We start from the raw sequence: 14665 nt of genomic DNA on the forward strand, positions 1-14665 counted from the left end.
GTGGACACATTTTAGCTAAAATACAACTTAAAATAAAACACACTGCAAACAATGTGGGTGAAAAATCAGTGGGGTAAAAACACCAAACCTCAAGAGGCAAAACAAAGGAAAGATTCCAGTTAAAGGAGATATTGATGAAGTTAAGGAAGGGAAAAGCCCCATGTTTGCGAAAAGTACGTAAATGAGCACATCACCATGGGTGTCTCCCCTCCTCTATTCTGTTTTCCCTATCTGTCTCCCCTTACAGCTGTTTGTAAGGGAAGGAATAAGGGTGGAGTCCTTAAATATTAATGGGAGAAGGGATAGGAACAAAAGAGCAGTGTTATTAAGAAAAAAAAGCAAAAGTCACTATTTTACAACCCCGCGATTCCCGCCCAAGCACTGACATCTCCAGCCATATGTGCATGTTTGAGGAGAGCTAGACTGATGAAGCCAGGGAGCCTCAGAGTCAGCGGCTCTTAGAGGACAGTGGCCGACCTGAGTGAAGCAGCTGGTGTCAGGTCTAGCCGACTCCTACAGAAAGTTCTGGAAGAGGTAGTCTCAGCTCTACTTAAAATATGCCTGAGGTGCTTGAGCTGGACAGTGAATCTGGGCTACAGAGAGGTGGTGACCAGTTATCCTCCCCTACCATAACGATTTCTCCTCCTGTGAAGAACCAGGAAGGGGAGGGATCACTACTCTCTTTTACTGCCCCACAGCAAATGGATTTTGAGGGAACACTCAAAAAGACTTTGTACCAAACCTGTTTCAGAGTCACAAACTTTAACTTAGTAACTTACTAATTGGACTGAGGGACTCAAGTGGTCAGGTCTGTTGGAACCAGGGTCTTCCCCACAAGGGTGTTGGAACCAGGGTCCACAAGGGTGTTGGAGGTCCCAGTACAAGCTCCCCACTGAGCAGCGCACAGCAGATCTTCAGTGGCGGGTTGTGCATGGGACTGTGGCCACTAACAGACATGCGGTGGACACTGATTCCACTGTAGGGAAGGGTTGCCCTTTTTGTCAGGCAAAGGAGACAACTGACCGTCTGTTTTTGCACTGCAGTAGACTTAGTGGCTTCTTGAAGCACTGGGAGAATAGTGCAGGGGGGTTGGGGAGGCTCTCACAGGAAAACTGTTCATTTTCAGACTGAAACATATTTGTGGGGGGGGGGGGTGGACTTTTGAAAATTTTGAACTTTTTACTGGGTCAAGCAAAATTTAGCGTTTGGTTGACAAGGAGGAATAAGATGGGGGGGGGGGGGTGTGGATTGATCTTAAACTCATGATAAAAGCTTTGGTGAGAGCATGTCTCAGAACTGAACATGCTTACTTTAAGATGACTCATGACCCGTGTAAAGTCTCTGGTATGGGGGTAAGAGGGTCTATTATGTGTTTTTAATCATGAAGAGTTGGTTTTAAATTTTTAGTGTTTTTTAGTTTGTCTTTTATTTTAAAATGACAATTTCAATTTTATTTACCAATAAAGGTATTGTGAAAGTCAAAAGTCTCTCTCTCTCCCTCCCTCTCTCTCTCCCTCTGTGACAGGTTAGCCATCACCCACCAGTGTCTGCCTGTCACTGTGAATCTGACAGCTTCACTCTCTGGCAAGGTGTGTGGAACCTCTCACATACACATCAGTTGTAGATTATAACACTCACTCATTCTAACAGTTTTACATTATTTTAGATTATAACACACAGAGATGGCCCTCTGTGTGTGTCTGCATGTCTCTCTCACATACACAACAGTTTTACATTATAACAGTTTTACATTATAACAGATGACCATCTCTGTGTGTGTCTCTCTCACATACACAACAGTTTTAGATTATAACAGTTTTAGATTATAACAGATAACGCTCTCTGTGCATCTGTGTTTTGCTCTCACATGCACAACAGTTTGAGATTATAACAATTATAGATTATTTTAGATTAAAACAATTTTAGATTATTTTTTATTATAACCGACGACCCTCTCTGTGTGTCTCTCTCAGATGTGCGCTGGAAGAATAAATTCTGGGGGAAGTCCATGGAGATTGTTCCCATGGGAACAATCCATGTCATGTTGCCAGAGTGAGTTGTCTGTCTTTTTCTGTCTTTTCTGTCTGTCTCAGTGTCTGTCTCAGTGTCTGTCCTGTCTGTCTCAGTGTCTGTCTCAGTGTCTGTCCTGTCTGTCTCAGTGTCTGTCCTGTCTGTCTTCACCCCTCTGTGCTTTTTCCTAAAGTTGTATTTTATTCACCTCACTGGGGCCTTCCTCCTGCCATGTCTCCTTTCTTAATTACCGCCACATCTTCTTCCTCCTCACCTGTGTCTCTCTCTCTAACTCACTCACTCTCTCTCTCTCTCTCCAACTCATTCACTCTCTCTCTCTCTCTTTCTCTCTCTCTCTCTAACTCATTCACTCAATCACTCTCTCTCTCTAACTCATTCACTCACTCTCTCTCTTTCTCTCTAACTCATTCACTCTCTCTCTCTCTCTCTAACTCCTTCATTCACTCACTCTCTCTCTTTCTCTCTCTCTCTCTAACTCATTCACTCACTCTCTCTCTCTAACTCATTCACTCACTCTCTCTCTTTCTCTCTCTCTCTCTAACTCATTCACTCACTCTCTCTCTCTAACTCATTCACTCACTCTCTCTCTTTCTCTCTCTAACTCATTCACTCTCTCTCTCTCTCTAACTCATTCACTCACTCACTCACTCACTCTCTCTCTTTCTCTAAATCATTCACTCACCCACTCTCTCTCTCTCTCTCTCTAACTCATTCACTCATTCACTCACTCTCTCTCTCTCTCTCTTTCTCTCTCTCAGGTTTGGAGATCATTATCAGTGGAATAAAGTCACCACCTGTATCCATAATGTTCTCAGCGGGGAGCGTTGGATAGAGCACTATGGCGAGATGTCAATCAAAAACACTGTTGCCACGGGCAACAGCTGCCAGTGCAGAGTCACCTTTCTGAAGGTTGGACAGTTATAGTCAGAATCTTCACAGAAAACACACTTCGGGCCCTTTCTTTTAAAAAATTAGCGGAATTAGGTGTTTGGAAAACATTTTTGTTTATCTTATTAATTCAGAATCCTCTTTGTGGTCCTGCCGTCCTTGACTGGTTAAAAAAGAAACTGCTTTTTCCTTTTCAATCAACATTTGTTTGTTCATCTATTTATCTGACTTGGTCTGTTTGTATTTGGGGTTATTTTCATAAATTTCTTATTCATTGTTTTTCAATGCAATACTTATCTGTTTTTTTTCTCTGTTTCTTATTCACCCAGACTAGATCTGGGGGGTTGAATATTAATGAGGTGGAGGGCGTGGTCACTGACTCAGATGGCCATGTTGTCCACTCTCTGTTTGGCAAATGGCATGAGGCCTTGTACCTGGGAGACCCACCTTCTGCAACCTGCATCTGGAGAGCAAGTTAGTGACTGGTTTATTGAAGTGTTCATCAAAAAGGATGGGCTAATACCTTTATAATTTGTAGTTCTTCATTCATCAAAGCATCTTACATAATATTTTTATTATCATCATTATTATTATTGTTGTTGTTGTTGTTGTTGTTGTTCTTCTTCTTCTTCTTATTAATAATAATAATAATAATAATAATAATAATAATACAAGTTTATTTAGAGCCCAATATTGCTATATATAGTCTCAAAGGGCTTTACATGTCCATAACAAAGTCAAATCAAAATTATATTATCCATAAGTTGGAGAAAATAGATAAGTCTTTAGTCTGGCTCTAAAAGTATGAAGAGAGTTTTCCTCCCTAATTTCTGTAGGTAAACCATTCCAGAAGAAGGGAGAGTGGTAGGAAAAGGCTCGGTTGCCAGCGGACTTCTTTTTAACTCTTGGAACGACTAATAGTCCAGAATCTTGAGAGCGCAGGGTGCGAGGGGGGTTATAGGGTGTATTTAAGTTGGAGAGGTAGGCCGGTACAAGCCCATGTAGAGGAATCTGCCCTTGCATGAATTGGGAGCCAATGAAGGGAAGCCAGGACAGGTGTAATGTGGTCAAACTTCTTTGTTCTGGTCAAGATTCTGGCAGCAGCATTCTGGACCAGCTGAAGACTATTGGTACTAGAGGCAGGCAGGCCAGAGTACAGAACATTGCTGTAATCGAGGCAAGACGTGACAAATGCGTGAACAGTGGTTTCTAGAAAGGGCCTAATTGTAGCTATATTATGGAGGTGATGAAAGGCAGATTTGGTTGTGTTTTGATATGAGTGACTAGCGAGAGACTAGAATTAAAAATCACGCCAAGGTTTTTAGCTGAAGAGTTTTGAGAGATGATGCAGTTGTCAAAATTTAGGGTAAGATCACTAAAAAGATGCTTATGCATAAGGGGACCAGTGACCAGCATTTCAGTCTTGCCTGTGTTAAGCATCAGGAAATTTGAAGACATCCAACCCTTGATAGCACAAAGACATGCCTCAAGGTTAGCCAATTTAGAGAGATTTCATTGTGCTTGATAGGTAAGAAAATCTGAGTATCTTCAGCATAACAATGGAAGTTAACTACGAATAAGATCACCCAAAGGGAGCATGTAAATAGAGAACAGGAGAGGGCCAAGGACTGACCCCTGAGGAACACCATAAGCTCACGCTAGTCAGAGGTCACATTACTATAGTGAGCACACTGCTTTCTCTCTGAGAGATAAGATTTAAACCAAGAGACTGCCAGGCCTCAAATGTCAATTTGATTTTCCAGGCGCTTTAACAATATAGTGTGATCGACCTTGTCAAATGCTGCACTCAGATCAAGCAGAATAAGAATAGTAGTATCACCAGCATCCATGACTAATAAAAGACAATTAGTTACTCCAGTAAGCGCGGTTAACGGGAGATTAGAGATCGGCCTATTAATTATTTAAGGCTTCAGGGTCAAGGTTTGTTTTTTTAAGTAAAGGCCTGATCACGGCTGTTTTAAAAGCAGAGGGTAAAACACCAGATTTAAGTGACATATTTATAAGGTTAAGCATTGTTGGGCCGAGAACCGAGAAAAGCCGTATGTAAAGTTTAGCAGGTAGTCAAACAATTAAAACTGAAATCAAGTCACTCCTCAGGATTGTAGTATTATCACATGCTATCAGACTAATACTGTGTGTGTGTGTGTATGTGTGTGAACTTTTGTCTCTGAGTAGACCCCATGCCAGACAACTATGAGAAGTTCTATGGATTCACTCAGTTTGCTGTGGAGCTGAATGAGCTTGAGGAGAGTTTGAAAGCATCACTGCCCCCTACAGACACACGCTTCAGACCAGACCAGAGGTACACACACACACACACACACACACTACTGACCCCTACAGACACACGCTTCAGACCAGACCAGAGGTACACACACACACACACACACTACTGCCCCCTACAGACACACGCTTCAGACCAGACCAGAGGTACACACACACACACACAAACACACACACTACTGACCCCTACAGACACGCGCTTCAGACCAGACCAGAGGTACACACACACACACACACTACTGCCCCCTACAGACATACGCTTCAGACCAGACCAGAGGTACACACACACACACACAAACACACACACTACTGACCCCTACAGACACGCGCTTCAGACCAGACCAGAGGTACACACACACACACACACTACTGACCCCTACAGACACGCGCTTCAGACCAGACCAGAGGTACACACACACACACACACACTACTGCCCCCTACAGACACACGCTTCAGACCAAACCAGAGGTACACACACACACACACACACACTACTGACCCCTACAGACACACGCTTCAGACCAGACCAGAGGTACACACACACACACACACACACACACACTACTGACCCCTACAGACACACGCTTCAGACCAGACCAGAGGTACACACACACACACACACACACACACACTACTGACCCCTACAGACACACGCTTCAGACCAGACCAGAGGTACACACACACACACACACACACACACTACTGCCCCCTACAGACATACGCTTCAGACCAGACCAGAGGTACACACACACACACACACACACACACATACTGACCCCTACAGACACACGCTTCAGACCAGACCAGAGGTACACACACACACACACACACTACTGCCCCCTACAGACACACGCTTCAGACCAGACCAGAGGTACACACACACACACACAAACACACACACACACACACACACACACACTACTGACCCCTACAGACACACGCTTCAGACCAGACCAGAGGTACACACACACACACACACACACACACACTACTGACCCCTACAGACACACGCTTCAGACCAGACCAGAGGTACACACACACACACACACACACACACTACTGCCCCCTACAGACATACGCTTCAGACCAGACCAGAGGTACACACACACACACACACACACACACATACTGACCCCTACAGACACACGCTTCAGACCAGACCAGAGGTACACACACACACACTACTGCCCCCTACAGACACACGCTTCAGACCAGACCAGAGGTACACACACACACACACAAACACACACACTACTGACCCCTACAGACACACGCTTCTGACAAGACCAGAGGTACACACACACACACTACTGACCCCTACAGACACACGCTTCAGACCAGACCAGAGGTACACACACACACACACACACACACACACACTACTGACCCCTACAGACACACGCTTCAGACCAGACCAGAGGTACACACACACACACACACTACTGACCCCTACAGACACACGCTTCAGACCAGACCAGAGGTACACACACACACACACACACACATACACACACTACTGCCCCCTACAGACACACGCTTCAGACCAAACCAGAGGTACACACACACACACTACTGCCCCCTACAGACACACGCTTCAGACCAGACCAGAGGTACACACACACACACACAAACACACACACTACTGCCCCCTACAGACACACGCTTCAGACCAGACCAGAGGTACACACACACACACACAAACACACACACTACTGACCCCTACAGACACGCGCTTCTGACAAGACCAGAGGTACACACACACACACTACTGCCCCCTACAGACACACGCTTCAGACCAGACCAGAGGTACACACACACACACACACTACTGCCCCCTACAGACACACGCTTCAGACCAGACCAGAGGTACACACACACACACACAAACACACACACTACTGACCCCTACAGACACACGCTTCTGACAAGACCAGAGGTACACACACACACACTACTGCCCCCTACAGACACACGCTTCAGACCAGACCAGAGGTACACACACACACACACACTACTGCCCCCTACAGACACACGCTTCAGACCAAACCAGAGGTACACACACACACACACACACACACACACTACTGACCCCTACAGACACACGCTTCAGACCAGACCAGAGGTACACACACACACACACACACACACACACTACTGACCCCTACAGACACACGCTTCAGACCAGACCAGAGGTACACACACACACACACACACACTACTGCCCCCTACAGACACACGCTTCAGACCAAACCAGAGGTACACACACACACACACACACACACACTACTGCCCCCTACAGACACACGCTTCAGACCAGACCAGAGGTACACACACACACACTACTGCCCCCTACAGACATACGCTTCAGACCAGACCAGAGGTACACACACACACACACACACTACTGCCCCCTACAGACACACGCTTCAGACCAGACCAGAGGTACACACACACACACACACTACTGCCCCCTACAGACACACGCTTCAGACCAGACCAGAAGTACAGACACACACACACACACACACACTACTGCCCCCTACAGACACACGCTTCAGACCAGACCAGAGGTACACACACACACACACACTACTGCCCCCTACAGACACACGCTTCAGACCAGACCAGAGGTACACACACACACACACAAACACACACACACACACACACACACACTACTGACCCCTACAGACACACGCTTCTGACAAGACCAGAGGTACACACACACACACTACTGCCCCCTACAGACACACGCTTCAGACCAGACCAGAGGTACACACACACACACACACTACTGCCCCCTACAGACACACGCTTCAGACCAAACCAGAGGTACACACACACACACACACACACACTACTGACCCCTACAGACACACGCTTCAGACCAGACCAGAGGTACACACACACACACACACACACACACACACTACTGACCCCTACAGACACACGCTTCAGACCAGACCAGAGGTACACACACACACACACACACACACTACTGCCCCCTACAGACACACGCTTCAGACCAAACCAGAGGTACACACACACACACACACACACACACTACTGCCCCCTACAGACACACGCTTCAGACCAGACCAGAGGTACACACACACACACACACTACTGACCCCTACAGACACACGCTTCAGACCAGACCAGAGGTACACACACACACACACACACTACTGCCCCCTACAGACACACGCTTCAGACCAGACCAGAAGTACAGACACACACACACACACACACACTACTGCCCCCTACAGACACACGCTTCAGACCAGACCAGAGGTACACACACACACACACACTACTGACCCCTACAGACACACGCTTCAGACCAGACCAGAGGTACACACACACACACACAAACACACACACTACTGACCCCTACAGACACACGCTTCAGACCAGACCAGAGGTACACACACACACACACACACACACACACTACTGACCCCTACAGACACACGCTTCAGACCAGACCAGAGGTACACACACACACACACACACACTACTGCCCCCTACAGACACACGCTTCAGACCAAACCAGAGGTACACACACACACACACACACACACACTACTGCCCCCTACAGACACACGCTTCAGACCAGACCAGAGGTACACACACACACACACACACTACTGCCCCCTACAGACACACGCTTCAGACCAGACCAGAAGTACAGACACACACACACACACACACACTACTGCCCCCTACAGACACACGCTTCAGACCAGACCAGAGGTACACACACACACACACACTACTGACCCCTACAGACACACGCTTCAGACCAGACCAGAGGTACACACACACACACACTACTGACCCCTACAGAGACACGCTTCTGACAAGACCAGAGGTACACACACACACACACTACTGCCCCCTACAGACACACGCTTCAGACCAGACCAGAGGTACACACACACACACACACTACTGCCCCCTACAGACACACGCTTCAGACCAGACCAGAGGTACACACACACAGTTCCCCTTGCACAAACTACCCAGGCCTATGCAGCAGCGGTATACACACATTTGAGTCTCTGTGTTTTGCTATGCATATTTCATATTGGTTTTAATGAAACAATCAAAAATAACAATAACCAGATATGGGAAACAGATTTGCATGAGGAAATATTAAAACTGGTGCTTAAAACTCTGCATGTTTGAGGTTGCTTGAGGAGGGAGATATGCAGGGAGCAGAGGAGCAGAAACAGAGGATAGAGGGACTTCAGCGAGAGAGGAGACGCATTGTGCAGGAGAACAACCTGACACACACCCCTCGCTTCTTCAAGTCTGTCACAACACCAGACATACAGTTTCAAATGTTTCTGGATATGCCTTTAAATGTCTAACATACGTTTCTCTTATTCACTTACCTTTACATCAGTAAATATGGTCTTGTTTTTAAACAGGCAGTCTGCAGATGACTCATGGGTCAGTAACGGCACGTACTGGAACCTGAGGAAAGACCCTGGGTTTGACAACCTGGATTTTCCTGTGCTCTGGTGATGACATAGGAACATTCTACTCTACTATGGCTCAGACTTTTTCCTGCTTCTGGACTGTCATCTTTGGGCGGAGCTATGCAAATACACAACTCCCTGCTCCCTGTCTGATCACAATGGACAGCTGTACTGATGTAGATGTGGGTGGAGCTAGGCAAATGTATAACAGTCTGCTCCCTGCCTGGTCGTAATAGACAGCTTATGTGCCTGTAGGCGGAGCTATGTAAATATATAATTGTCTGCTCCTGTCTGGTCATAATGGACAGCTGTACTGATGACAGAATGTGCCTTAATGAATATGACCTCCAGCAAACCTGCATATTATTCTGCATGTTATAAACACTCACTCACACACGCACATACATACATATACACACACATACATGTCCATATACACACATCCGCTACACACACACACACACACTCTGATACACACACACACACACTTTGCATCCTACAGTATGTTACTCAGCTCTGTCTGTGACATATAGAGTATGACATCTTTTTTTGCTTTCACTTATTAATGAGGAAGAAAGATGGTTTCTGCTCTCCATGTCCACTGACAACACCCTGACATTAAAAAAAAACTCAGATCCTAACTTCCGAACATACTTACCTCAGTTAGTTTTATTAGTACTTTAAAAATGACATTTATTGCCATTGGCCATGCTGAGGTGTGATATCAGTGGTGCAGAAATAGACATTCAGTGCAATATTTTTTAACAGAAATGCTGAAACATGGATGTAATGGTATATTAAGGAGCTGAATGTTGTTGAATGTATTATGTCAGGGTTAGAGTCAGGGTTTGGTGTCCACTGAAAAAACAGACCTGTGAGATCTCCATATAGCTGCCTTCCTCTGGATTCTCAGATATCTTCTCATATCCATGCATTTTCACTGTGTCTTAAATTAAATAAGTCTGTCTCTGTAACAAATCACAACACTGCTAATAAAAATATTTGAACTGTTATATTGAGGTGAGCGTGTGTTGCATTGAGGTGAATGTTATATTCAGGTGAATGTGGGTTGTACTGAGGTGAGTGTGTATTGTATTGAGTAAGGGTCGACCGATTATCGGAGCCGATATTCAGTATTTTTCTGATTATCGGTATAGTTATTCATTTTTTCCATCCGATTGCCGATAAAATAAATTAATTTAAAAAAGTGCTACTTTGGCTCTGATGCAGTCGCCTCACTCTGTCTGTAGTCACCGCTGGTCTAGAGTAATGCCCCACCTATCTGATTGGTTATACGCCACAAGTAATAACCAATCAACACTGAAGGCTACTGTGCCACACACGGGCACAGGGGAACGCATTTGCAGACTGGAGCTCACCTGAGCAGAAGATGTTGCCGTCTTCTAAGCTGAGGTTCCAAAAACCCCAGTTTCCCAGTGTAGCGGGAGCGTGGTTCTGCTATCAGAGGTGTAGGTGTGTGTGTGTGTGTGTGTGTGCGTGCGTGTAGATAAAAGCACCACTGATACTGTGTCTCTGTGTTATGGAGAGATACCACTCACTTCCCGGATAGGATACTTACCAAAACAAAAAGTCCTGTCGGTGAAAATTCAAGAATATTTGTTCTGTCCTTGCCGGACGTAAGATTAACTGAAGGTATCCAGCTAGACAGACAGCGAACATGCGAGGGTAGATTCAAACTTCCTCTTTATTTTTTGTAAAACTGAAATAAACAGAAAATGATACAATCAGTTTCTTTCTTGGTAACAAACAACGCAGACAAGTTATATTGTCTCAGCGAAACAAAGTATATCTTACGCCTGACAGCGCAGCCTACCATCTACCATATAAACAGTAGCACAATTGCTAACATCATTAGCCTAGTAACGGAATTTTTGTAACCTTCGAAACCCACTATACAAACCAGCAACTTGTTGTATTCACATCAGAAACATTTCAAAACATAAAATGTCAAACTGTCAACACAGGATGACTACTTACAAACATATGTGGGCCAAAACTCCACCGAGTGAAGAAATCGCTTGTACCTCACAGACAAGTGGTTCGTTACTAAATTGAAGTCACATGACCACGAGCTTAACAAACAAAACTGCAGCCATAAGAGGGCGCCAAACCTATTATTTACATGAAATTAAAGCGTTACCAACACACTCCCCGCCTGGTATAATTAATTTTATACCACTCTTTTCTCTTATCAGTCTTTCTTGACAGGTTCCTTGCGGAGCAGGAGGACGAGCTGCGACACTGGACGTAAGTACACCCGTGGAGCTCCTTGCTTCACAACTCTAACCTCCACTTTTCTGATTCTTTTGTCTTGACTCGAAATGCTCTTGACAATGAGACCAACGGGCCATTCATTTCGTTTGGCTTGGTCATCCTTCAGTAAGACAATGTCTCCGACCTGGACATCACACTTGTCTTTGATCCATTTCCTTCTGGACTGGAGTGTTATCAGGTACTCTTGTCTCCACCGCTTCCAAAATGTATCAGCGAGACATTGAACATACCGCCATTGTTTCTTGTATAGGTCTTTTAGGTCAAACACTCCTTCGGGAGCCGGCGCAGCACCCGCTTTTTGTGTGAGGAGCATTGCTGGCGTCAGGACAGAGGGAGAGTCTGGGTCCGTGGTCACAGGAACCAGTGGGCGAGCATTCATTATCGCCATAACTTCTGCCATCAAGGTGGTGAGGACTTCATGAGAGAGACGAGTGGGGCCTGACTGGAGCAACAATGCATCCAGGATCCGACGGGCGATGCCGATCATCCTCTCCCAAGAGCCTCCCATATGGGATGAATGTGGTGTATTGAAGGTCCATGAGCATCCTTCCGAGCTGAGGTAATCTTGGATCTCGGGATCATCTGTGCAGATCTTTAACTCTCTACAGGCTCCGACGAAGTTGGTTCCACGGTCCGATCTGAGAACTTTGGAAGGGCCTCGTGTGGCAAAAAAACGTCTTAAAGCATTGATAAAACTTGAGGTGGACATGGATTCTACTACCTCTATGTGGACAGCTCGTGTTCCCAGGCAGGTAAACAGCACTGCCCAGCGTTTGTTCTCTGCTGTACCCCCTCTAGTTCGCCGTGAGACAACGCCCCATGGCCCGAAGACATCTAGGCCAACCCTAGTGAACGGGGGCTCCATGGCAAGTCTGTCCACAGGCAAATCGGCCATCTTTTGCTCCTCAGGCTTTCCTCGTAGTTTACGGCATGTGACGCACTCATAGATCACGCTGGAGACTAATTTCCTTGCACCAATTATCCACACACCAGCAGAGCGAAGCGCTCCTTCAGTGAAGTGGCGACCTTGGTGGGCAACATCTTGGTGGTACTGTCTCACCAGCAAGGTTGCCACATGATGTTTCTTGGGAAGTATAACCGGGTGTCTTTCATCATACGGAAGGTCAGCTAAAGATATCCGGCCTCCTACCCTCAACACTCCATCTCTGTCAATAAAGGGGTTCAGCCCCCACAAGGGACTTGTTTTGAAGACTTGCTCTCCTCTTTGCAGTTTTCTGACCTCATCCCTGAATGCCAACTGTTGGACGCTCCAGATGACCCGCAATTTGGCTTGTGTTTGTGGATTTTCAGGGTTTTGCTTTGGAGACTTGGACTTGCTCCTCGCTACACTGATGAGCTTTGCCATTCCTCGTATAAGCCGCTTCCAAGAAGAAAAACGTTCGAACCTGTGTGGACCAAAAAAGCTGTCGATGGCGTTAGTTGTGAAAACACTGATTTCTGGGCGAATCTCTGTGTCCTGCTCTGGTTCGACAAGATGAAACTTACTTCGTGTCAGTGGTGCAGACAACTGTTGGACTTGCCTCAGGAATGAGGGGCCGGTGAACCAGCTTGTTTGTTGCAGTAAGCTTGCTGTTATTGGCCTTGTTGCAAAGTCGGCTGGATTGTGGTCCGTTGAGACATGATGCCACTGTGTCGGAGTAGTGGACTTCCTAATTCTTGAGACTCTGTTAGATACGTAGACATAAAACCGTCGTGAAGTATTATGGATATATCCTAACACAATCTTGCTGTCTGTATAATACTTCACGGTTTGAAACTCAAGATCCATCTCTTGGCAAATGAGCTCTGCCATCTCTACAGCAAGAACTGCCGCGCACAGCTCCAATCGTGGGATTGTGTGTGCGGGTTTTGGTGCCAACTTGGCTTTTCCCATGACGAATCCGGTGAGGCACTGTCCCTGCTTGTCAAGAATTCGTATATAGGCAACAGCTGCAATTGCCATTGATGAGGCATCAGAGAAGACACACAGTTCTCGGTACTGTGCTGAGGAAAGAGACAATGGAACATAAGGTCTGGGAATGTGTAAGAGCTCTACATCCAAAAGAGAGTCTTTCCATGCATTCCAATGCTTTTCTTTGGCAGGTGGAAGAGGATCATCCCAGTCACATGGTTCAGCGGTAAGTTCTCGGATGAGGGCCTTTCCCTGAACAGTAATAGGTGCCACGAACCCTAAGGGATCATATAAACTATTGACTGTAGAGAGTACGCCTCGCTTAGTGAAGGGCCTTTTCTCCTTAGAGACTTGAAAAGTGAAGGCATCCGATTCAAGGCTCCAGCTCAGACCGAGGCTTCGCTGCAGAGGTAAAGGGTCAGCCCCCAGGTCTAAGTCCTTGAGGTCCTTTGCTAGGTCATCACTGGGGAATGCCTCCATCACCTTGCTACTGTTTGAGGCGATTTTGTGTAGTCGTAAATTTGACTCTGCTAACATCATCTGTGTTTTTTGTAGGAGACTGATCGCATCTGTTTCGGTGGCGAGGGAAGTCAGACCATCGTCAACGTAAAAGTTCCTGGTGACGAACTGCTTTGCACCTTTGCCATGTTCTGTTTGTCCAGCTTGGGCAGCTCTTCTTAGCCCATAGATCGCCACAGCTGGTGAGGGGCTGTTCCCAAACACGTGCACCTTCATACGGTACTCCGT

The 14665-nt window shown here is 46.2% G+C and overlaps 1 protein-coding gene across 1 annotated transcript in view; it reads left to right on the forward strand.

The window, feature by feature from the left end:
- Positions 1-10107, forward strand: part of osbpl3a (oxysterol binding protein-like 3a) — a 41492-nt gene extending 31385 nt beyond the window's left edge. Inside the window, exons 16-22 of the mRNA XM_030789110.1 lie at positions 1526-1589; positions 1974-2052; positions 2790-2940; positions 3249-3393; positions 5116-5242; positions 9417-9539; positions 9661-10107. Of these exons, the coding sequence (XP_030644970.1) occupies positions 1526-1589; positions 1974-2052; positions 2790-2940; positions 3249-3393; positions 5116-5242; positions 9417-9539; positions 9661-9757 (786 nt within the window). The 3' untranslated portion in view covers positions 9758-10107. The remainder of the gene's footprint in view (positions 1-1525; positions 1590-1973; positions 2053-2789; positions 2941-3248; positions 3394-5115; positions 5243-9416; positions 9540-9660) is intronic.
- Positions 10108-14665: the final 4558 nt, after the last annotated feature.

The sequence above is a fragment of the Chanos chanos genome, chromosome 12, assembly GCF_902362185.1.
Source record: "Chanos chanos chromosome 12, fChaCha1.1, whole genome shotgun sequence".
Taxonomy (NCBI): Eukaryota; Metazoa; Chordata; class Actinopteri; order Gonorynchiformes; family Chanidae; genus Chanos; species Chanos chanos.